General features: G+C 38.2%; 1 protein-coding gene across 7 annotated transcripts in view; it reads right to left on the bottom strand.

The window, feature by feature from the left end:
• Ttc3 (tetratricopeptide repeat domain 3) overlaps positions 1-26,828 on the bottom strand; it is a 102,728-nt gene that overhangs the window by 66,373 nt on the left and 9,527 nt on the right. For 3 of the 7 annotated variants that reach the window (XM_021209535.2, XM_029544405.1, XM_029544406.1), the window contains exons 2-11: positions 22,740-22,894; positions 22,417-22,459; positions 21,871-22,021; positions 21,389-21,476; positions 19,428-19,481; positions 18,428-18,548; positions 16,498-16,583; positions 14,670-14,764; positions 13,614-13,676; positions 3,337-3,391 (exon numbers count right to left, since the gene is read on the bottom strand). In XM_021209535.2, the coding sequence (XP_021065194.1) occupies positions 3,337-3,391; positions 13,614-13,676; positions 14,670-14,764; positions 16,498-16,583; positions 18,428-18,548; positions 19,428-19,481; positions 21,389-21,476; positions 21,871-22,021; positions 22,417-22,459; positions 22,740-22,894 (911 nt within the window). The remainder of the gene's footprint in view (positions 1-3,336; positions 3,392-13,613; positions 13,677-14,669; positions 14,765-16,497; positions 16,584-18,427; positions 18,549-19,427; positions 19,482-21,388; positions 21,477-21,870; positions 22,022-22,416; positions 22,460-22,739; positions 22,895-26,828) is intronic. The other 4 variants (XM_029544410.1, XM_029544409.1, XM_029544407.1 and 1 more) reach the window with 3 other exon arrangements.

The following is a 26,828-nucleotide window of genomic DNA, read 5'->3' as shown; positions in this document are numbered from 1 at the left end:
TACCTGACTGTGGGCAACAGAATAAAGTGATAGAAAACAGAAGAGGAGCATGCAAGCCTGAGCATGCTCCAGCTTACTCAGAGCCTAAAACTCAGCACAGGGAACAGGAAGGAGCGGCAGCAGTCAGAGAGAAAAAGCTGCTTACAGAGAGAGGTTTTAACTCAGTTACCATAAGTAACATACATACATACATACACACATACATACATAGAAAGAAATGAAAGAAGGAAGCTTTAATACTCCTAAATATGATAAAGAGATCTTTAGTAAACTAATATCATGATCTGGGTTTTAATACTAAGAATTCTATCTCTTACTTGTTTTACAAAATACTTATTAAATACTCACAAAATTCGAGTTTCAGTGATCAATGAAATTCTATTTCGAGCAAGAAAGTGATCACTATGAAAAGAGCAGACACTGAGCACCCTCAACACAGCACCAGCTAATGCTGAATCTAGCCCTGAACAATCTGTCTATCTGGAACACTTACTGTGAGGGGTGTGCATGTGCATATATGTCCACACATGTCATAGTGCACATGTAGAAGCCAGAGGACAACTTTCAGGAGTTCTCTCTGTCAACAATAAAAACTCAAGTCATCAGGCCTACAGGGAGAGTGCCCTCACCCGATGGTCCATCCCACCTGCCCTAAAACCCCATTTAAATAAATAAATGAATAATTTTATGATTTAGGAACATAGAGACTAATGTGCCACACAGAGAGAACTATGTTTTAGTATGTTATGTCTGTTTCAGATTCCCCGCAACCTTCTGGATAACTTGCTCTCTTCCCTTTCCCACTCAGAAGCAAAGACTATCAACAGCTTAAGTATCCTCTGGGTCTATGTTATGCTTGCTTTTATTGATTCATTTTGCTCAATACTGCTTTTAAAAGAATTATTTATTCATTTTATGTATATGAGTACACTGTTGATGTCTTCAGACACACAAAGTGGGCACCAAACCCCATTGCAGATGGTTGTGAGCCACCATGTGGTCCTGGAAATTGAACTCAAGACTTATAATAGTCAGTGCTCTCAACCACTGAGTCATCTCTCCAGCCCCTCAATACTCTCCTTAAAATATGTCAGTCACCTCATTTCTAACACAATCTAATATTTGGGAATTTATCCATGAAACCAGCAACACTACTGTACATGTGCTTCTGTTAGTAGAGTCGGCTGTGACTATGTGGCTCTGTGTACTTGAGGTTCTCTATTCTGCAGGCTTAATTTCTAATCTGTCTACTGCTCCCTACAGCTTCAGTCCTCCTGTCAAGACAGTTTGGATTCTAGAGTAAATCAGACACTTTGCCTTAGAATGTTACTTAACTGGACACATGGTATATTTTTTAAAATGCCACATGGTAAAAAGGGGAGAAAGGAACAAGAAAAGAGAATAGGAAATACCTACAAGTCAGGATTGGTGTTTTGATGTAAACAGGAAGAGTGGACATGGGGACATTGAGTGAAAAATGACCAGTAATAGAAAAGCTAGCCAATGCCGAGGGAAAGCATTCCAGACAGAAGGAAAACAACACAGTGAACTGGGTCCTGCACATTTGAGGAAAGTGAGGAGGCAGAGGGACAAGAGAGTAAACCAGAGACAGAATAGCTAAGAGTGAGGTGGAGAGTGAGTGTGCTCAAGATGGGAACACAAAGGGAAAACCACAATAATAACTCTGACCAAGTAAGACTACCACATTCACCTACTGCTTTACCACTAGACTATCAGGCAAGAAGAATACTGTAAGACAGTCTGTTGACAGAGACCTATCATCTCAGAGACTCAGAAGAAAGTGGGAAGAGGACCAGTTCAAGGCCTTGCCTGGACCACAAATTGAGTTCAAGGGTATCCAGGGCAACTTAGTAAAACCATTGTCTCAGAAAGGAAAAGAGAAGGCTTTGAGCGAGGGGAGAGCTCGGTGGTGGGTCTTTGTTAACACATGAGCTTTGAGGTCCATTGCCCATTACCTCACTCACTCAATCAATCAATCAATCAATATAAAAACCAAAAGAAGAAAAAAAAAAAAAAAAAAGACTGCCTTTGTACATTTCACCAGGTGTGGATGTGCAAAAGGGTTTCTAGGGTGGGTGCATATAAAATCAAGTAACTATTAGGGTACTTACACAAAAGACAATCTTCTAAAGTATATGCATACAGAACCCAGTATTATGGGGTGTGTACGTCACACATCTTTCCAAGTAAGTTTTAAGCAATTCACAACTCCCACCAGTGATCCCTGTTACTACCCAAAGACCACAGCACTCAGGACCCCCAGTCTCTTCAATTTTGCCAACCTGAACAACTTCAACACCATCACCTCCCCTTATCTGCTGGGGCTGTCTTCCACTCTGTCCCAGTTTTTTTTCTTCCTTCTGTTTTTATCCCCTAAAACTTTACTACGAATTGAAAGGTTCCTCATTTTCAAAAAGATTTGTTTATATTTAAAATATTTTTATGTGTGTGTGTGGGGGTATGTATGTGTGTGTTTGAGGGGGGTTTGTGTGGGTGGCTGGGAGGCCAGAAGAGAGTACTAGATCCTCTGGAGCTGGAGTTAGAAACAGTTGTGAGTCACCTGACATAGGAACAGAGAACTCACCTCCATTTTTTCTCATTTCTATTGGCCATTCAAGATTAGCTTTTGTGAAAACTTACATTTTATTAGTCCACTCTCTTATCGGGTTTCTTACTCGCTTTAAGGGTACTCTGCAACCTCATCAGTTATATATGGGACCTATATAACAAATGATCTCGCCCTAGCCTCTGAATACATTCATGTCTTGACATACACGAGTTTTCAGCTTGACCCAGTGAGCTGTGACCAAGTGAGCTTTCTCTGCTGTTGGTTTTGTGCCCTGTGCTATTCAGGAGGCCTTGAGGCTGGGGTGAAAGGATATGCTTATATACGCTGTGCCTCAAGGTACAATGAACACTTGGGAAGAGCTTTGAATACTTTCTAACAGTGAGGGGAGTAAGTCTCTCTTCTGTTCTCCAATTTCCCTTGTCTTCCTCTCCTCCTTCCCCCCACACTCCCCAGCCCCTTACTGGTTAGTCCATTAACCGAGGTGTCTAACTAGCTCAAATGCTCTTTACCTTACTGGTTAGTCCAGTAACTGAGGTGTCTAACTAGGTCGGATACTCTTTAACTCTCACAGCCTCTCACAGTAAGTCCTGGAACTGACTGTAAACTCTTGAACCCATTTCCTGTCCTTGTGTTCTCTGTAATGTCACCCAGCATTTTTACATACAAATACATTGTCCCACACACTGATTCTCACACGACAGTAAGGTTCAAGGGCTTGCTCATTGTAGAATATAAAAGAAGCTTACCTTTGGCCAGGTGTTCTTCAAAACAATGGCCCTCTTTCCATCGCTAAGTGCATTTCTAAAAAGAAAAACAAGAAATAAAATATTTAAGAATGTCATGATTTTACTTTAAAAGTACTATATATCATGTACCTACTTGCATGCTGTGAATTTTACATGAATACAGCCTAGTAAAAAAAATTGAGCCATATAGCAAATGTCCACTAGAGCGAAGTTAGAAAATACAGGGAAGTAAGACAAAGGGGAGTAGTTACCCGAACCCCGTCGCAACTACTCAGGAATTACATTTAGTGTTTCTAGAGAGTTCCTTATATAGCTTTCCAGTATCTACATTCGACTTTTAGCAAAATTGATTCTCAACACTGTATCTCTTCAGCCTTTCACACAACAGACTGGTTCAGCCACACTGAACAGAGCACCATCTCCAGAACAAAGATTTTCAATCTTCCTCAGGTTGTGGTGACCCCAACCAAAAAATTATCTTCACTGCCATCTCATTACTGTAATTTTACTGTTATGAATTGTAATATAAATATATGTTTTCTGACAGTCTATAAAAACATTGATCAACCACCCTAAAGGGGTCACGACCCACGGATTGAGAACCACTGCTCTAGAATGAGTCTCCAGTAGTCTAACTAGACTGCAGCTTCTCCTGGTGCCTGAAGGATGTCCCTGGCTCTGGGCCCACTTTCTCATCTGTAGCAAGGTGCTCAGTTGAGATACATACTATGCTAGAAAGTGTTACACTGTCAGGCACTAGAAGGTCCACACCTTAGTTTGTGGCCTGGCATGTATCTGTAGTAACATTTCTAACAACCTGTTTCACAAGTCCTCACCACATGCACACAGAAACCTAACATCACCCAAAAATGTTTAAATGCCTAAAACACTAGCTCAGACATCCTACTCTTTCCTGTGAGCTCACATACTCCTCTCACTGACTTCGATATTTTATCTTCACAGTGATCTTTGTCTGTTTTTTGTTTTTCTAGTTTAAATGTCTTCTGTAAACTTACTGGCCCATCATCTCAAAGTCACACACATCAATGTATTGTACTTACAAAAAAAAAATTTTTTTTTAAAGAAAATGAGGTAACTTATGCCATCAGACATTATCACCTACTAAAGGTATGTACCAAACTATTAGAGAAGAAAAACCAAAATAACGAAATCTCCTAAAGACAATTAGGTTAGCAGAGAAGGATGGAGGAATAGGCAGGAGAGTCTACACCAACCAATCTATAACAAGATGATAACATAGTGCATGGGGCAAACAGAATTAATAAGTGGTGCTGATCCACTTACACACTCACACAAATGCTAGACACTGCCTCAGGCTCACCAGCAAAGCTAAGCCCGGGAGCCTGTAAATCTAAGCAGCAACCCTAACCCTAACCCTAACCCTAATCTTAGGAAGGAAGGAAGGGAGGAAAGGAGGGAGGGAGGGAGGGAAGGATAGATGGATGGATGGATACAAACTTTTAAAAGCAACACTGAAAACTCTGGTAGCCTTAAAGCAGATAAATATTATGAACACAAAACAAGTGCTCACCATAAGAAAAGCTGATAAATTGCATTATATTAAAGTTAATTGTGTGTGTATGATTCTATGTAGTAGAAAGGAGGTCAAGTGTAGAGGTCAGAGGACAACTTAGAGGACTGTTTTCTCCTACCATGTGCAATCTGGGGATCAAACCCAGATCTTTCAGCTTAGTGGCAAGTGCCTCTTCTCACTGAACCATTTTATTATCCCTAAAATGAACAGTTTTTGATGACAAGAAAACAAAGAACAAGTACTGAAGGGTAAAGCCACTCAAGAGTATGAAGATACTTGTAAAACTATGTCTTGATAACTCACATCCAAATTACAAAAGTGTCAAGACATTCAGCTCAGGGGCAAAGGAACAGAGGACATCCAGATAAACAATAAGGATATGAGAAAATAGTCAAGTATCCTTAACCAACTTACAAAAATGCTAGACTAACTAGGCTTATTCCATTCCATACCCAACGGGTCTAAAATGAAACTAAGTGTCAGTAAGGACATGACTGAAACTCTCACAATCTGCAGTAGACTGAAATGACATGTCACAGGAAACTTATGATCTGAAGCAAAACACAAGTATGTCCTCTGTCCTTGATTGTACACTCAACAAGAATTTGATACCACTAAGAGTCAAATACTAGAAAGTTAGCAAAATGTTCATCAATGATACAATGGATAAAACATGGTATGTTCATGTGGTAGATGAATGCAAGTCCATGCAACAATATAAGCCCTGAGAATAGTTTTGAGAGCCACACACATTTGCATGGAATAAAAAAGAAAACGATCCAACTGAACTCCAGGCAGACTGGTCTGGGGAGACAGGTGGGCAGTGACTGGAAGAGCGAGCAGGGGTTGTTTGGCTGCTGCTGTAATTTGGATGTTGTTTTCAAAGGTTGTCCACTTTGGAAAATCCAGCCTATTCCCTTGTTATATACGTATTTCCCAGGATGTGTGTGTACTACTTTTGAAAGATCACAAGAAAACACCTGGCTTTTTCTTCTGTTGGAGAATGTAACCGCTAGCCTGACAGCAGAGTCACAGGAGTAACACTGCCACCATGGAGGTGAAGTGGCAGCTTTCTGACCAAGTCATTTAGGCTGAAAACTGAGGCCTTAGATGCAGTGCAGAGCCACTGTACACCTCAGAGACACCTTCTTCTGGAGCCTGAGAATCCTGTTTCTTCACCACTTAAACCAGTTCAATCTGTTAGCTACACCTAAATCAGCCTTGTGCATTGAATATCTTGCCCTAAGCACTTTTAGAAGTTGTCTACAGATACCATTTCATGTTCCTTACAGTTCTCGGTTTACAAGAGCCATCTTCTGCTCTAAGCCTTCTACTGACAGCTCCTCTGGTTACTGAATGAAGTCTGTATTTCTAAAGCCAAACTGTCTCACTCATCTTGGCAGCTAGACACTCATGTCCTCTCTCACTTCTTTTCATAAACTATTTTCTGCCTTTCTGGACACCTGTAAATAGTTTCCAGGCCAGGTGTCACCCTTCCCTGATAAGATATTCAAGGTTCAAATTGGCTCCTCTTTCTCTTACCTTGTGCTCTCTCACTAAAAGACAGCAAGGCTGTTTCAATCTTGCTGGAACAGTAATATTAATTCCCAGGGAAGCCTCAAAAAGTCTACTCTGCAAGCTCCACCCTCTATCAGTTAAACCAGAATGTCTGGGATTCGAAGTTCAAATGATTCTTCAGTCGAGGGTGAAACCTACTTTCCTAAGCAATATCAAATGCATCTCCAACCTCAATCTTCTTGGACATCTTTCCCAAACATGTCATTTACTCTTTTATATAAAGAAAGTCAGATTCTACCTCCTATAGATTTATTCCTCTTCCCTTGGCTCCCACTGCTAATAAGCGGACCAAAAATCTAAGAATCTGGTAAGAACACATACCAGTTTCCATAGTCATATCTCAGCACTAAACCATGGGCCATTCTGTCAACGTCACCTCTAAATATCCTGACTCCTCCCACTGTCCTATGCCTACTCTAGCTACCTTCCTCCAGCCTGGCATCCTCACAGCCTCAGCCTTTGTGCAGGTCCTCCAAAGCAATTTTCTGTGTACAGCATGAGCTTTTAAGGGTACTAATCATTCATAACACTCAACTCTTGAAATTTTTGGCATCTTACCACCCCTTCTCAATGCCAAACAGCCATAACATAACCTGCAAAGTCTAGACCCTAACCTCCCTTCTGTAATTCAGGTCACACCAGCAGTTTCTTGAATACAACATGCCACTTCTAACTTAAGGCTTCACACTGCTGGCTCACTGGATAGAACACAGGGGCTATGTCTATCTTTGCTCACTTCTGTCATCAACCATAACTAGAATCCTGGTGTCAGCTGTTGAGTCCGGCTGAATGTTAGTACTGAGGTACCACAACAGTGTATCAGTGGTTCTAACAACACATATTATAAATAACCCACCTAGCAATGTGTAAGTTACACTAGATTTCCCAGCACATGGCCAGATCTTATAACTGCAACATGTAAGCAGAGTAGGTGCAACCCTGCTCATCCAGGCCGCTGCAGTCAAGAGTGGGATGGACACTGTGCACACAAGTCTATGACAATAGAAGACCTGCAGTGTCAACTATTAACCACTGAGAACTGTGTTCTAGCCCAAGTGTTCCAATTTATTATAGTTATCACGAAAGCATGTTTATTTGCCCAATCTCCAATCTAACACTTGACATATAATTTGTTTTGTTTTTTCTTATTCTAGGACCTTAAACACACAGAGAACATCAGATTACCTTTTCTTCCAGAATTAAAGTTTACAGGCCCTTGCTGGCTGGTTCTGCCTGTGACTGTAGGTTAATCAGTAATGAACCATTTAGCAATCAGATTAAAGGCTCCAGTCCCAGTGTCTGCACCAATGGTGCAGGTGGTACTTGGCCACTGGTCGCCTACATTCTGCACCATCTCTTAAGAGACTCTGGACAGGGCACGGAAGACTATTTGCTGACATTCTCAAGCTACAACATGTATGTATATGTGGACTATACAAGAACTCTGCTAGCTATCAAGGATTTCCCTCCTGACCCCCGGTATTATCAAGTAATGACTTTCAAGGTCCAACTAGATTAAGAAAGAAACAATTAACTATTTCCCAAGCAGCTTAATATTACTATTAAAATACAAACAAAATTCACTCAGTTATTGTCAAATAAACCGTGACTAACAACCATCAACAGAAGCAAGAAGTTTTAAATCAAAGAACCCAGATTTAAAACTTTTCATACTCCTTCATCTAACAAAAGAAGCTTATCATGAATTTAACCTACAGATAACATTAGTATCTAAATACTGAATAAAATTAAACCAAGTCGTTAAAAACTGTATTTAATTACCTTAACAAAAATAATCTATATCCCTCATTATATCTTCAGACCAATTCAAGTAGCCTATGCAAACCATATATTGATAAAATCTGATGGACCACTTGAGTATACAGCCAATAAAATGTTGCCCATGAACAAAAAACAAGATCTTGCTACACATGGATATGCAAATACACATGGATATGCACGTCTTAGAACTTGCATATAAAAAAGCAAATTGTATAACAGCATGTGCAGTACAGTATGCTTTCTACTCATTGGTTTTAAAGGGTGTGTCTCACTGAATCTCAATATGCCTATATTCTGATTCACAAAATGGCAATCTACTTGGTTCAACATGTGCACATCTACAGACACGAGGTATAATGTAAACACACAGGACCTGAAGAGAGTAGGAAATGAAGACCACACAAGAGATGTCAGTGGATCCTTTCAGTTCAATATTTTATCATGTGCACTTCTTTGTTCTTTTTAAACAGGAGGTGTATGGGACTGGAGCGATAACTCAGTGGTTAAGCATACATGCTGCTCTGGCAGAGGACCTGAGTTCTGTTCCCAGAACCCACAAGGCACCTCAGAAGTGTCTGTAACTCCAATTCATGGAGATCTGATAACCACTTTTGGACTCCATGGGCACTATGTGCATGTGGTACAATAATGCAGTAAAACACCCATACATAAAAAATAAAATTACATCTTTTTAAAAAGGAGAACATCCATTACCCTACACGCACCCTCCCACCCCCAAAAAAAAAAAAAAAACTGGCAATTATGTTTTCTTTAAGAGCAAATTCAGTGCTTCTAAATGACAACAGACCATGCTCTTAAGAATAAAACCAAGAGAAATAATTCAAGCAGTACATACTAAACCTGTGTACTTACAGAAACACTCTCTCTTCCTCCTTCCCTCCCTCCCTCTCCCTCTCTCTGTATGTGTGTGTGTGTGTGTGTGTGTGTGTGTGTGTGTCAGTCACACTCACTCACAGGAGGAAGTAATAGTAAAGAACATTGCAAGATAGGTAAATAAATATTAGAAGGCTAAAGATTTCTCAGAGCAATTTAGAATACTCGAGGATACATGTCCCCATCTCCAATTACATTTCTCCCAAGAAATGTTCATTATAACACCCAGAAGAATTCTAATTTCTCAAATGAATTCTACAAAAGTGAATTAGAGTGGTCAAATTTACTCAGTACATTAAATAAGTTTTTATAAGTACCTAAATTAGACATGTCTTAATTCCTTTTCCTGTGTATGAAAGTGAAATTTTCTGGTTACTTCAACTACAACTGTCATTCTACAAATGGCCTATGGTTATAACTGTGTTGAAAAGTGTGCGTTTAGAAAACCATGACAAAGAAGAATCTCATCCAAACCAGGAGTCTTGGGGTCCACGAAATACATCCTCAGACTCAAGGGTTCCACGGGAGATGAAGCGGCAGCAACACGATGCCCAGCTCTCTACCTCACAAGCACAACATCCAGCCCAGGAGGGTGCACGCTGGCCTCACCCTCGTCCTCTCAAAGGTTTCCGGTGAGTCTGCTTATTTTAGATTATAACCACCACAGATCACTTCGGGATGAAGCCAGATGTTTCCCAGACCATACTTCTCCATCTTTGGCTTTCTTCCTTGCACCACTAACCATAATATCATGGTTTCTCTATTTTCAGGATCATTTCTCATTTTAGAGTGGTTTTTTTTTCCCCTTTCTATATGTGTTTTAAATTATACTTGTTTTGTTTTTTATCAAATATTTCAAGTACACACAATTCAGAGAACATAATATTAACATGTAGGACACTCACGTACCAACTTAGCAAGAAATTAACATTTTGCCATATTTACTCCGGCTCTTTTTGCAGATTTGTTATAGCTGACATCCACTGTGTACCACCTCTCCTATCTCAAAACCCTTTCTCCTCCTTCTTTCCCCAGAGATAGCCACTCATTTGGTTTATAACATGCCCATACATTTCAAGAACACTTGAAATTCATACGTCATAACACTGTTTTGTGTGTCTTTTAACAGTATATAAATGGTATCACACTATACAAATCATTCTGCAACTTGCTTGACACTCAACATTGCACTCATTTTAAATGCTGTTTAAAACATCTTTGTATGAATACACAACAATTCATTTATCCATCCCTCCTGATGCACGTTTATGCTGGTGCACATCTTTATCTTACAAACAATGCTATAATGAAGGCTTGTACATGTCTTCTTGAGCACGTCTGACAGTTGGGAAGGGATGACCCTAGATGTGAACTGCAGAGTGTGCATGTCTTCTCCTTGTCAGACTGCTCTCCAGGGACTGTGCCAATTTATACTTCCTCCAGCCGAGTATGAAAGTTTCCTTTGTTCGACATCCTCTCAAATACTTGGTATTACGAAGCTTTTAAGTTTGTACCAATCTGATGGGTATGAAAGACAAACTCATAGTTTTTAATCTGCACATTATGTAAGGATCAGCAGGTCCTCATAAATGTGAGACTATTCGGATCATTTGTCTTAAAATGTATCCAACGTTCACATTCCCATGTGTCACCTCTACTGTCACCTTTCCAAGGTGACTAACAATAGAGGCCACATCCAGGTCCACTGGGCTTGAATTCTGGCTGCATCACACCCTCCTAAGCACACCTGGACACTGCTAGGCCTTACTGTACCTTGGTTTTCTCATCTGAAAGAGATAGCTGCAATGTCTCCCAAGGTTGTAAAGGTTTTTAGGAATAAATATGCATAAAGTACTCAGGACAGAACCTGTCATGAGTCAATGTATGCATTTTTACCTTTTTAAAGCATAATCTTGCTGAAGTTATTTTAAAAATGGAATGTTTTTACTTTCTAGTATTTTAGAATTAAAATATTTCAACATCACTTTTGCATTTTAGCATTCATTTAAGCCTTTAATCATCTTCCATTTCAGTTCTTTTGTAGTTTGACACCTGCTTTTATAACAACAAATACGAAGTCTGGCCTTGTGACCAACTGGGAATGACAGCGTCTCCCAGGCTCAGTAGGTAGATACTCTATCTCCTGATGTCCCTGCAGTTGCTTGGCCAGATTCCCATGACAGGTCTAGCTGGCATCCGTGTGATGTGAGAATTTCACGTCTCAACCTTGGTTATTAAGCTTTAAAAGGTTCTTCTCAGGGCAAGAGTCCTCCTGTATCCAGGCACATGTCAATCACTGGCAGCATGTTCCTATGCCATATCATTTAGTCACTGCATTGCAGGTAAAGACCTGGAAACTTCATTCCAGCATTACTGAGCATAAGCAGTGTGTGAGAAGGTAGGAGGCAACAGCAAAAGCAGCGTAGCATAGTTCTGCATGTTACAGGAGTGTCAAATACATGCTGGTGACTGCCTGCCAAGAACCAGTGGCTCTCCAGCACACTAACCTACCGGTTATCAGATGTATTCAACTACAAGCTGGAACATGATCGAGGTGCATGGGTAGGTGGGCTGCTCTATGCTGGCTTTCACCTCATGCTATATGGAGGCTGTGTTTCTACTGCCACCTCTTGTTGTAGCAGGGGTTTAGGAAAATCCTCCTCATGTGTCTATCTTTCAAATACTCATAAAAGTAGAATCAGTAGTTTATCTCTCAGCTTTCAGAGCTGGAGAATAGATGACCCTCTGCCTGCCAAGATTTCAGTTTTCACAAGAGGCTAGTCAAATCATAAACCTATTTATCTGATCTTGAAAGCACACAAATTCACCTTCAAACAGTACAGATTAACTGTTAATTCTGGACCTAACCAGAAACAATAACCTAGACATTTGTAGCTCATTTCTTGTCAGAACCAGTTGAGAACAGTGGTATTGATGGAAGACTGTGTCAAGCCCATCCATTCCTCTAGTCTAGATAGCCTCGGATTATCCACGGCTTAAGCCATCTAACAGCTGCATAACGTTAATACAGCGGTATTCTCCAAGGTGGTTGGATTACTGGTGATATTTATTTTCTTCTTTTTAAACTCTTGTATTTTCCAAATTTTCTACCATGAGAATGTATTCTGTTTACAATAAAAGAGAAACACAATAAATGTTACTTTTTAAAAGCTACACACTTGGAAGATACTACACCTTTCCCCACTCCCACTCTCCCACATTCCCAGTTAAAAGTGTTTTCACTAAGGAACAGCTAGTACAGGTTCTCTGAGCTTGCATGACTTCACAAAGAAACCTATGGTGAAACCCCAAACTGCATTCTTCAGAGTTTTTCCTATCGTTTCTGGAATTTTTCTCTTATCACTTAATTAACATTATTACTGGCCCAAGTAAGAAATTTCTAAGTTGATCATGAGGAATCAACCACCTTCAACCAAGCGATTACTATATGTTTTTTTTTTTTTTTTTTTTTGGCTTTTTGAGACAGGGTTTCTCTGTATAGCCCTGGCTGTCCTGGAGCTCACTCTGTAGACCAGGATGGCCTCGAACTCAGAAATCCACCTGCCTCTGCCTCCCGAATGCTGGGATTAAAGGCGTGCGCCACCACACCCGGCTTGTTCCTTATAAATAATGAGAATTTTCAAGTTTTCCTTCTCTATTTTAGGCAACAGAAAATCAAGGCAAAAATGAGCTTTAACTAGTATCTACACAAGAGCTTGGGCCAGGCAGCCTTGTTCTGGGGGCCCCAGGATCTAACTTGATTTTCTAGCTTGAAGTGTTCTGAGTATTGCTCTCAGCAAGGATGTAGTTTTGGACCCATTCTCTTACATTAAGGCATAATCGAATACAACAATCTATATTGTTTAATATTAACACAATTTATATACTAAAGTTTTTTAAATGAAGGGTAATAAAATCACAGTATTTTTTTCAGTCTTTCTCAACTCATAAATAAAAGCAAAGTTCAAATTCAACATAAGGAATTAAATTATTATTTTATTCCATTAATACCATTAATTTTCTATGCACTTTTTCATTTATGAAGATATTTACCTCATTTTATAGAACAAGACAAAATAAACAGCAAAAGTACACTATGCAGGTTAGATAGAGGAAAAGGATGGAATATATTATAGATGTTACAATGTTGGTATCATCAGCGTGAACTGTTTAAATCTCATAATCACCACTCACTAGCTGTAGGAACTGTTCCAAGAGTAAAATGTGGAAAGTAACATAACATGCCTATTAAGGGTGCTGAGATTTAAATAACATGTCGAGTATTTAAATTAATGTATGACAGACATATGCTCACATTCTGCTGCAGTCATAAATAAAACCTTTTTTACAGATTTAACTACTTCAAAAAATTATTCAGGGTTTTTCTTGCATAACTGCAAGACAGATAAATGTTTCCCTAAAGTAATATTAGGCACAAAATCCAGTAATTAGTAATTAACCAACTTACCTAAACTGCCCCATACGAAGAAAACAGAGAGCTCGGTTACCATAAAGAAGATGGTTTTCAGGTCTTAAAAAGAAGTAACATTTAGTCAGAAAAACACATTATATTTGAAACAACCAAAAATCACATTGAAAACATTTTTTTTAATTTTTAAAACTTTACAACTATGTGGCAGAGCAGAATAAAGGATTTAGAGACTTACTGACTGAAACTAAGGTTTTTGACATTCTCAGTACATTGTTCAAAAGGTAATTACTAATGTATCTAGTTCATAGTACTACTGTGAAAACTATTATTAAAAAGCGAGTATATAACTTTCCAAGACAAGAGTACCTATGTAAGTTAAGCTGGGTACTTTGACAAAGACAAAAGAAACTCACAAATACAACAGTAGTAGCAGGTAGACTTTTTCAAATTGTATTAATTTTCATTATTCAATTCTGGGTAGTCAAAACTTATTCCTTCCTTAATAAAGTAGGGAGTGGTATGCTTTAGGTGTGATATCCAACTGGATTCCCTCAATCCCTGTGAAGAAGAAGCTAGGAAAGGGGGCGGTCTCCAGAGCACCCTGCTCAGACCAGTAGTCTAAACAGAGTAAGGCCCACCCCAAAGGCAGCTGAAAGAAGATGGAGCATCTTCGTGAGGTGTGGACAGAGTACGCACACCCAGCCTCTCAACACTGCAAACGACTCCTTTAAAAGTTCCCAGGAGAGGAGAGCTTCCTCAACGACAACACCTTCAGTATGGGGTGCACCCTCCTCATAATCAGTGAATAGTATGAAAGGAACAGTTGATAGAAAAAGAAAGAAGACAGATGTCTCTGTAGAGAAGGCTGTGGAAAACAGGGCAGAGTGGGAAAGACTCAGGGTCCTGCCTGGTGTGCTTGAGATGCCTGGCTGGTTCATGTATCCAGGCTACCAGCAATGCTCGTAATACTGACAGATGAGGAAACCTACTCTGCATGGCAAATGATATTCTATAATCCATCTGCTTCTACTTCTAAGAGTTCAGCCTGATCTACCACATAAAAAGGATTTTATTTTTCTACTTTGCTCTTACCTATATTCAATGGCTCTGGTGTAATAAATAACAGCTATTTCAAACTTTTCCTTTGAAAACTCTTCATTTCCTCTCATTTTCATTAGTTCTCCTTGCTGAGAAACCAAAGTAAAAGAATACCCATTAATTACCTCCAAAGACAATCAAGAAGCAAACACCCAGGAGAAATATCTTGGTTTCTATCCTTGCTATCAAAGTAACATGGGGGTTATTTATATAGAAAATAAGAATGCAATCGCTAGTATTTTGATACATTCAATTAGAACTGAAAACATACATGGCTTCTGCATCCGTAGATGCAGAAACCCATATAGATAAAAGAGATCTGGAAAAAGTGTACTAAATATGTACTTTTTTGTCATTAAAAATTTTTTTTTCATCTTTACTTAATTTCTGGCTTTTCAAAACATGGTTCCTCTGCTTTGATTTTTTTTTGTCTGTTTGGTTGGTTGGTTTTTTCGAGACAGAGTTTCTCTGTGTAGCCCTGGCAACTCACTTTGTCCTGGAACTCACTTTGTAGATCAGGCTGGCCTCAAACTCAGAAATCCGCCTGCCTCTGCCTCCTGAGTGCTGGGATTAAAGGCGTGCACCACCACCATCACATGGCTCCTCTGCTTTGTTATCTTGTGTGTAGTATATGCCTTCATGTACATATGTTGGGAGGAGTTAGGGTTAGGGTTAGGGTCATGCAAAGGTCAAGAAAGGGAATCTAGAGAGAACAGGTACATGTATTTGTTAGTGTGTGTGTGTGTGTGTGTGTGTGTGTGTGTGTGTGTGTGTGTATGTATGAAGAAGGGTTCATAGTGCTCTCCCTCATGATGTCTTTCCAACTTATTCCCTTGAGACAGTCTCTCACTGAACGTGAAGCTAAAACCAATACATTATAACTACTTAATTATTTTTAAGTTGGTTTGTTAACAATTTAATTGATGTGTACTTTATAAATATATATTATAAATTACTAAAACAATCTTCTGTTGTATATAATATGTTGTAGGCACACTTTTAAATAAAATTTATTCATGTATAGTAGTGTAAAAATGAGATGTGCCTGGCAGTGGTGGTGCACACCTTTAATCCCAGCACTTGGGAGGCAGAGGCAGGTGATCTCTGTGAACTCAGCCAGCTTAGGCTACAGAGTGAGTTCTAGGACAGCCAAGGCTACACAGAGAAACTCTGTTTTGAAAAGCCAAAAATTAAATAAAAATTAAAAATAAATAAAAATGAGATGAATGGTAAAACTGTAGCTTTAAGTTACTAGCAAATGAGGTAGTATCCAATAGTCCTGGGTATCTCAATATATACACATAAATCATTAACTCACAGGCAATGTTGACTAACTGCTAAAAATATGTAGCACGTTAGTAAGAATGCACATAAAAAATGCTACATGTATAAGTGAATTTTTCACTTCATACTCACATTCTTTAACAAAAATTATCAATAGCTTTAACTATAAAACTATAGAAATTAAAATCTCTAAATATTCTCTTTAAAACTGAACTAGGAGTTAGTACTTCCTGAGTGAACTGCAGCACATGGTCTACATCCCAGTAAGGCTGTTATCAAAGAATATCATACTTGCTCAATATAGTACAAGCCTGGTTGAAATAAATTCTCATTTTTAAATCATTAGAAATTTTGATTAAGATAGCATTTCTTCTTTTAAAAAACAAAAAACAAAAACCTAAATCAGAATGCCTCAACATTTCCCCTTAAGCATGTTATTACTATGTTACTTTACAGTAGTTCCATTATTTTATTACTCAAGCCTATTAAAAGTTTAAGAGACAAATCTTAAAATACGTTTACAGGTAAGTGTCCTTACCTTCACACACTGCATGCAACTATGCCTTCTAAATTCTTCTAGCAAGTTGCAATTTTCAGTTACAACTCTAGTAATATGGTACTTATCTGAAATTTGTATTAGAAGAAGGTGAAAGAAAGTATTAGTTTTAAAATGGTATTGATAATATTCTAACTCTTGGTTCAAAAAGGTAAGTCTATTATTGTGTTCATTTTACTATTAAATGTTTTTAAATAGTTTGTGTGTTTTTGTAATGTTACGTACACATTAAATAGTTAAAGAGTAAAAACTTGGGGCTGGGAATGCAGTTCCGTGGCAACAGTGATTCCCGAACTCATTCAGGTCCTACCTAGGTTTATCCTTGAGATCTCAGTCAACATGGTAAAAAGTAACAGAAAAGCACTGTGTTGCTTTTGTGAATAAAATGTTTTTATTTCTAGCAATTAAAATTATTACATTATCACTGAAATGATATTCTTCCTTCTTTCATAATACACTGTGATTAGGGCTCCTAATTACCAAAGCCAATTCAACAAACAGTATCAAGTATTCAACGTGCCAGATAGACTGTTCAATAAAAATGTGTAAAAACAAAACCCTGAAAAATATTTTCTAAAATGTATTTACTGTAATAAAGTATTTAAAAGGTTTTAATACTTGACTTCATAAAAGTTAATGAGAAGTTATTTGAAATATTATTCTAATAGAAAAGTTAGTAAACTAATAAAAGTTAAACAGATACACTTTGTATCCAAAGGTTATCAAGCCTCATTTTCTGTACTTTAAGCTATGAAATAAAAAGGATTTTAAAAGTTTGATTTAAAAATTTACTACAACAAAATTATAATTAAGTTTCTATGTAACAAATCATTAATGTCCAAGATTAAAGGAACACTTAACATTTAAGATTTGAGCAAAATCTGGGATGATCACCAGACAAGAGCATTAAGACACAGAAAAGCCTTTTTGAGAAAAGCCTGCGTTTTGACTTTGGAGGACATGAGTGAGTTCTAGTACTTACAAGTCTGAGGAAAATTATCTAACCCAGTAGTTCTCAACCTGCCTAATGTTGCAACCCCTTAATACAGTTCTTCATATTGTGTGGTGACCCCAGCTATAGTTATTTTTGTTGCTACTTCGTAACTGTAATTCTGCTATCATTATGAATCATAATATAAATATCTGATATGCAGATGGTCTTAGACAACTGATACATGATCATGACCCACAGGTTGAGAACCATTGCTTTAAACCCTAAAATTCTGACTTTATCCCCCAAAACAAAACAGCTACAGCTACCCTGCAGAACAACAGAAATGAGCCCACGTAGGTACCTATGATAAGCTGTTTCTCTGCTCCTCCACTGTAATTACAGGTGTTCAAAATGGCAAGGAAAACAAAATCTACACTCTCTGGATGCAACACACTCCAGTGTCCAACAACCCTACTGCAAAATTCTGTCTCTATTTACTTATAAGCATCTAAACCAACTGACAAAATACGCACTCTTCTTTCTCAGTCATGGTGACAAGTCTCTGTTCTCATCATCTGTTACAGGGCCACGTATTTCCTGTCTTAAGACTGTAAGTATACCATAAAAACACTGCTAATATTCAAATGCTTTAAAGTAAAACACTTTTCAAAGTAAAGCACAGAAGGCAGTTCCATTTTAATCAAAGAGCAGATGCATCTGTAAAGGGATGACATCCACTAAGCCCTAGCTTTAAGACTATAATGCTACAACACCAGTGAGACAAGAAATAGAGAATAAACTAACTGCAATGTTAAAAAAACAACAACAACAACAACAACATCTTATTTGAGCATTATATCAGAAGAAAAACACTGTTAATCATTCCTAAGATAAATTGAATATCATCTATGAACACATCCCATCTTCCCAAATAATTTTCTTTAAACAAGACTCAACATTTAAAGCAATTATACTTACATTCAGTAAAGAAAATACTTAGCATGGGCCAGCAACTGTCAACTGATCCTAATTTAGGTAGAATTGTTACATCACCCGTGTATTTTATCCAATTTAAAGCATCTTCCATTGCCAAAATTTTCTGTTTCAAAAGAGGAATGAAAAGGGAGATCTAAGTTTAAGATCTAAATGTATGTGGTACTGTGTGTTTGCCTTCTGTAGCATGTCAGACCATTACTCATACACTGATTTTCATCACTCCATCATGCAATAAAGAACAGCTGGACTCCTACATACACGTTAAGAACAGTCACTGTGGACTCACAGGTATCTTCATGTGACCGTAGACATCTTACACATCAAGAGTATTTCTACAATGATTACAGACATGGAAGTTGAGGTCTCTGACCCTGGGCTGTTGAGGTAGTAGAATACAGTAATATAAAGGTAGATGAGGATTCTCCGGTCACATGTCGACTAGAGATCTATCCTGACCACCAGGTGTAAGGTTCAGAACAGGGCCACATGATCTGCAGCGTACAGCTGGGCAAAAGGGCAATCAGTGCAATGGTACTCATCGGGAGTTCACAATATATTCTTTCTACTTTATTTTTAAGAATCTGAATAGCTGAATTGCCAATGTTCATATTAGGTTTAAAGGAAATACATAGACATTTCTGTCTCCAGTAACATTACAAAAAAACTTATCTTTGCATATGAGCATGACATATATATGTATCAATCATACCAAGGACTTAATTTCATTGGAGTAATATATGTGAGGCAAATAATCTACAAAAAGAATTAGTAACTTGCAAAAGGCTTAAAACCATACTATATATATAATTTTAAAAATGAGGCAAATCTATAAAATAAGATTATGCACTATATAGAAATTAGTATTACCAAATACTACATGTAAAAGTTTGGGTATATGGAGTCATTATCTGAGAAACATGCAGTGAGATTGACCTTTGATCATTTGCAGTGCATGTGCTGGAGTCTCATGTTTAACACTTACATTTTCTATTTTATAACCAATTTTCAATAAGCCTTCAATAAGGAATGAATCATTCTGCAAAATAAAAAAAGAACAAAAACCACACATTTTTCCTTATTCTGTCAATTTTGTTTGAATTTTTTCTTTTTGGAGGGTTGGATAGGGTGGCATGTGTGTCTGGGTGTACACATGTTTATGTGCACTTGTATGTGATGGAAGGAAGGTCTCTTACTTGAACACAGAGCTCACTATTTCACTAATCTAGCTAGCCAGTCTAACTCTGATAATTCAGTCTCTGCCTTCTGAAGTGCTAAGAATACAAGCTGGCCACCATGTCTACCCAGCACTTACATGAGAGCTGAAGATCTAAACTTCAATCCTCACTCTGGCCTGGTGTCTTTCTAGCCTCATAGCCTCTATTTTAGAAAAAGCTGTGAGCTACACAGCAACATCTCAGTTAACAAGGAACCACAGCCAGGACAAAAGTCCCCTGAGACAGTAAGAAATCTGAAAACTTATCACTTACATTACATCCCAGCTTCTGTGACTTCCCAAGACATCACTCACAAGTCTGTGCCCATGCAGTACAAGTTATGCAGGTGTGGTGCATATAATCAAAATGAATGAGACATAGCACTTGGCAATAGTAAGCCATGCTATAGGTTGGGTATTTACTGCAGCACACTTCCTATCATTATTTTAGACTACTCACTGTGAGAGAGAGAGAGAGAGAGAGAGAGAGAGAGAGAGAGAGAGAGAGAGAGAGAGAGAGAGAGAGAGAGCCACACTGTACTAAGCTGCAATCTCATACAACCATGTTTACCCTGTCTCTTGTTTACATCAAGAGATTGGCTACTATCATCTTGGCTCGGCATTAAATACAATCTATGAGATTCTAACAACAGGGAAACTGGCTACCAACTCAGTCCTCAGAATGTGTCCCCATCACTAAGTGATATCTAACTACACTACTCTACATGCTTAGCAGCATACTCCCCATAGGATTGATAGGGTTCATTTGTCCCTTTAGCATCCTAATAGAATTCAGAAATGGTCTTCCATATAGGTCTAGTTAAAAGTAATACTGTCTAACTTTTAAATGTACAGATTTTTGAAGTTCATTACACCTAGACTTTTAATAAAGATATATGCATCATTTGTAAGTTATTACCGCTGATTTCAGCAGAAAACACCTTTACCAAATGCAAGTTTCAGCTAGAACAGTACCAAACACTGAAACAAATAAAAACATCATATAAAGATCCACAACATAGGACAAAACACCCCATCAAGTCTTTCACAACAAATTCTACTCAAATACAAATTACTTGCCAATGGTGGTGGTGTAAATCAAAAAATAACACTTCACTTTAAGAGCCTGTGACAGGAGCTTTCAGAAACCAGGGTTTACTTTCATTTATGATCAATTCCAGCTTCTATTCCTTAGCAAAATACAATCCTAACCACTCCCACCCCACCCCCACTCTGGCACATGGAACCAGTATATTGGCCTTGTTGCTTCAATACCGAGCATGTCCATAAATAAAACACAAATAAAAGCAATGTCTGCTAACTGCTACAAGCTGGAACTACAAGGTAAACACCATCTATTTGCCTGCTTTTGCATGTTTGCTTGTCTTTTTTTTTCTTTTGTGTGTGGGATGGATGGGAACACAGTATAGTGCATGAACTGATATAAGAGCACATGTGTGGTGAGCCATACACACATGCTGAGGCCAGGGAAGGATACCAGGCTGCTCTCTAACACCTTCCATCTTTGAGACATTCTCTCACAGAATCTGGAGATAGGTTGGTGGCCTGATCCTCCTGTCTTCACCCCCTTACCACAGTGTTGGGTTACAAGGCCAGGATCCAAATTCAGGCCCCATGTGCACACAGCAAGCAATCTTACCCACTGAGCCCTCTCTCCAGCTCCTGTTCATTTACATTCAAATGAGTGGGACCCACATTCTACCACTTACTGCAACTTTCTTTGCCAAATCCACAATGTCTTCCATCAACTCAAGATGTTGTAATTTCTTCAAACTTATCTCAGCAGCACGAGAACGGCTTAAAGACAATGTTTTTTTAAGATTAGGATCCCAAAAGTTATTATTTACCGAATGTTACATTTATATGAACCTTATATTTATAGTTCTACTTAAAATGTGGAAAGTTCTTTTGTCTTTATCAGGTATTCAATAAGCAAACCAGACACTGATATCTGTTCCTCCTTTCTGTAGCACTCAGCTTTAAGCTTACAATTTATTACTATTCAGGGAATTCATTAAAAGGTTGTAATTACTCATTTATACTCAAATCTCAAGTCTTTACTTTTCTATCTGATTAAGCAAAGATAACATTCTAGAAGGAGGCACGAATCTCCCACTGTACTTAATATTTCTCAGTACTGTACAACATGCTAACACAGTTCTTAAACCACTATTATTATATAGTAACTTACATGGCTTCTACACAGGGGTGCAATCTTGATATTATAGAACTGTGTTGATGTTGAAAAAGAAGTGGCCAGAAGATGTACAGCTTAATGGCATCACAGTAATCTTGCAGGATGGAGAGTGGCTTACTGCACCATATATTGCAGATGTCATATTCTTAATTAAATTAAAAAGTTTAAAATTAGCATTTTCAAATGAATCTACACCGTTAATAGAGAAAAAGTAACAATAGGTATAAAAAGGGTAAAAATTGAAGGAGTAAAATATTCAACTATTAGATATTAAGAAAATTTAGGAACTGGCTGTAGCTTTACAAAAGATTAGTTTCTAGTCTGAGACGAGAGTCTCAGCATGCTGATCAAAGCTGGCCTGGAGCTTCTAATCCTTCTGCCTCAGTCTCCTTCCCAAGTGCTGGGATTACAGGCCTATATAACCAAATCAAGCTAAAAATACATTTTAAAAGATAAATTTGTTATGTTGGTATGACTGGATGGATAGACCTCCCTTAATAGTCTTGTAACAAATTAGCATTAAAGTATTAATATACTCACCTAAATTTTTCTCACTTTGGGCATAATCTTTATATTGCATACCCTAAAAGAAGAAAATTATTCTGATTTTTATCTGGTAAAATGTGAAAGTATGTATGATTTGTGGTTTCTGAACTCATCTCGGGCCTTCTCATTGGATTGCTCTGAATTTGTTCCTTTTCCTCAGGAACCTGGTTGATCTCCAGTCAAAGTTAACTACTTCTCACCACTCTAGCGACACAGCCCTTCCCTTCTGAAATCATCTCTTCAGAAGCACGTGTACTGTCCTGTCAATACATATGCCACAAAAACTGCTCTAAAGTAGATTTAGCAAGCCTACTCACCACGCCTTCATAGTAAAGCTGGGTTACTCGAACATAATCATCAGTGGTAAAGTCAGGAGTACAGATACAGTCATCCTCATAAGGGTAATCTTCCAGTAAGATATCATCTGCCAAACTGAGACCTCCCTCAGCAAAGTCATCCATGCTGCACAGTCCTAAGGAGACAGCGACATTCTAGTCAGCAGTAACATCACCTGAGGTAACAGAGCAGCAGCACTTTTCCCTATGGTATATTAGAACCCTGTTGGGTCCTGTAGCCTAAGGAAGCAACTTCAATCAGAACACTGAAGTCTACATATTCTCATCCCTAATCCACTGTTCTTTTTCCCAGGCTCTTTCCAAAGAGCTTAATCTGTTTCTTCTTTTCTTTAGGTTTACATATTTACCAGCTCTACTCTGAACTCAAGGGATATGTATCTCCAAATGGATAGAATATAACTAAGGGCATCTGACTCTGTATGTGCCTAGCAAGCTATGTCTTCAGAAAGTGTTTGCTGAATGTAGAAAAGACATTCTCCTACTGTGTACTTCTCTACCTGCTATATGACACACCATAAAATATACCATTTTGCAGCATATAAAAACTGCTATACTCTCAAACATCCTGCCTCTACTGAGCAACCACTTCCTGTTAGCTGCTCATATTTTCCTAGTTCTGTTCATCTCTCAGTAAGTCTCTATCTAGGGCAGAGGGGCAAAATTGGAGTGTTTCCCTGTAACACTCTGCTCTCCTTGGCCGCATCCAGACTTACCACCCTACTACTCTCTCAATCATCCCTTGCTACTCTCTCAACTACTACAAACATACCCTGTGCTGCTAGACTGCAAGTGAGAAAACATCTTTACTTTATCAAAAAAATATTTTTAACGTCTATTTCAGTGGAGGAAGAAGAAAACTATTCTCAAGTTTTTGGCTTTTGTTTTTCCCTAAAGAAAGTACAATAATGATTTTTTTTTTTTTTCAGAACAGTACACTAAGTATCACTTAGAATTCAGCATCTCATTACTTCTAGCTCTTGCCAAGTAGTCACAGTCTTGTCTTTCCATCACCAGCACCACCATTAATACCTTCCATCGCTTCAAACCCTACTGTTGTTAGGTCAAGATCATCATTAATTAGACCACCACCAGTCCTTAGAATACACACCTATTTCTTCAATCAAACAGTATGTTCAGTTTGATATGTGAAAACCTGACAAAAATCAAAAGTGAAGAGCCAGCCTCCTCGAAAACTATTCATACTACAGGTCACACACTGTTCTGAGTGCTTCTACAAACATCTTCTCACTAATCCTCACAGTAACTGTCCACAGTGGACTCACACCACCATCTCTCCTGTACAAATGTATTTTAAAACTATTTTGGTAAAATAAAGGAATTTGCTCAAGGTCACCAAGTAAGTAAAGATTCAAACCCAGGCCTCTGGCTTCACAATGTCTCACCACAGCTCCTTTTCCTTATCACAGCCTCCTACTCAGCTCTTGACTGTCTTCACATTTAAGAACACTGGCAATCAGTCTTCTCTCTTCCAAGCCCACCATCCCAGCCATATTAAGGGCTATGCTGATGATGCTCTTCTCAATCAACATAAATGTCGCTGCCTAGTTCACTAGGCTCCTCTTCCCAGGGTCTCACACCATACCTATTGTTTAAATCCTTCATTCAGAGCTGGTTCTCCCTGACCACACCAACAATCATTACAGCTGTCTTCTTTTCCATCACCTCCTGCTCGTCAACCTAATCAAGAATTTCCTTCCTTTTCCTACTGAGTCTTATATTTTCTTCTTCTCTTGACTTCCTACAATTTGGTTCCATTTCTACCTTTTGAGGGAAACTACTTTTAATAAGGCCATTAATGAACATCTACAATAAAAATGGTCATCAATAATATCTGAAGTTTGCCTGTTCTGCATGAACAGTTCCAGAGTATAATTTACATAATAGCTGAAAAAATTAAAAACACAACAGCAGCCAAAATAAGGCACATAATATGGAAAATGTTATCCTCAGAAATAAGTATATGTATAATATATACATATATACTTTTAAGTTCACAATTTTTTTTTACTATAAATACAGAAAAAGACAAGATCTGTCATAACCCACAAAATCACCACCATGGTATAAATTACAATTGGCAGAGTCATGTCCCTCTAATATGATGCTAGTCATTCAAGTCTAGCAGATCTCATGACATCACAGACAGCAACAACTGTACTGTGATAACAATGCTGGTGCAAGCTTCTAACGTTCCATTTTGTTTAACCATGGAGGCAATGTGGCAAAATGGTTCAGGGCATGAACTCTGGAGCCAGTGACTGGGCTGGAACCCTGATGCTCCCATTGCCTAGGTGTATAACCCAGGGCAAATTACTTCTCTGTGCTTCAGTTTCTTTACAAACCAAGACAGAATAACAATACTACCTTCCTGACTAATCAGTTAGTACATGTGAAGTACTTTCAAGGTACCAGGTATGTTAAGAAAACAATAAATCCTAGCTATTATTAGCACTGGAGGTTGAAATTTTAAAATCTGCTATTTTTAGATGATGCCAGCTAAATAGTCTACCTTAATTGCTAAATCCAAAGAGGACTTTTCAGCTTACAACTTACTTGACACTGTGGACCACTTCCTCCTTCTGAGGACTCTTCACATGGATTCCAAAGACCATCTTCTGGTTCTCCTCCTATTGGTTTGGCTGCTCTTCCTCAGTCTCCTTCATGGGCTCTTCTTGTCCATTCCCTGCCACCCAATGTCAACTCTCTTTCTTCTCACTCTTACTCTCTCTGAGTGTCCTTACCCACACACCCATAGCTCACAGCAACACTTTAACTTTCATCATTTGCACAGCTTCAACATGATTTTTGCTGTTTCCATTTGTTGCATGAATTTTTACTTAATATTGCCCTCTTATGTTTACTTAGCCTAAATAATGTCCATGATATCACATTGTTATATAAGTTTTTCATGCACATTAAGTCACTATTAAAACCTTCCAGGTATTTATCTGTGTGCCATTTAAATTAACTCAGGTGGTACTACCATAGAAAACATTGGATTCCAAATTCCCAAATGCTGAAGATTCCCAAATCTCTCCAGGATGGGCCACATCTCTCAACTTCTAGAACTTCCATGCCAATTGCTACTAGATCTTAACCAAAATGTCTCACAGCCCCTCATATTCACTTAGTTCAAAAACAAATTATTTTCCTCAACAAAAATTGTCAAAAGAAGCCAAGTCCTTTCTTCTTTCTATATACTATTTATCAATTATTGCTCTAAAAGTTAAATGGTTATCCAAACTACAAAATGTGAAGAAACCAAAAATGCAGATCAACACTGACTTCCTACTCTCCTTAAACATTTCCATCCAACTTAACCTACGCCATTACTTCCCTAAAAAACAAAAACCATGTGAATAAACCACACAGATACTTCATGTCTAATGCCAATGCCTTAGTCATGCCTTCATCTTTTCTCCTATGAACTAATGTAATACAACAAGAAGTCTCCTAAGTGGTGGCTTGCCTTCACTCAGCATCCTCTGAAACTCAGTCTATTATCTCACTGATTAAATCCACTCAACAGCCTCTCGTTGGTATTAAAATAGCACTCTCTCCCAACAATATGCACATAAGGCCTGTTATAATATCACTGCTGCTTCTGTCTCACCACTACACAACACATGGCCTAGACTCAGTCACAGCTGGCTTTGGTCATTCCCTAGCAACCTTACTCTGCAAGCACATAATGCTCACCAGTTCTGCTCAGTTCAGGAAGCAATTCCTGATCATCCCAATGCACTGAGTTTATGTCTGCAGTGCTGTAAGCTTAGAGCACCAGACCCAAACCACTGGCAGCAGTTTTCACACTATTTGATCATCTCTGTCTATTTATCTGTTACAGCACTCTTGGGTCTAGGGGATACAAACTCTAACAAACTCAACATGTATAGCTACTTAATATTTTCCTTTAGAATAAATTAACCTATACCTTAATTTTAAACTTGTTCTAATGTAAAAAAATTTTAATAAGAAACCATATCTGATGAAAATTTTTTTCTAATACAAACTAAAACTACCACAGTT

The sequence above is a fragment of the Mus pahari genome, chromosome 12 (genome assembly GCF_900095145.1).
Source record: "Mus pahari chromosome 12, PAHARI_EIJ_v1.1, whole genome shotgun sequence".
Lineage (NCBI taxonomy): Eukaryota > Metazoa > Chordata > Mammalia > Rodentia > Muridae > Mus > Mus pahari.
Note: the sequence above shows the minus strand (reverse complement) of the source record. Positions and strands in the feature narration are given on the sequence as shown.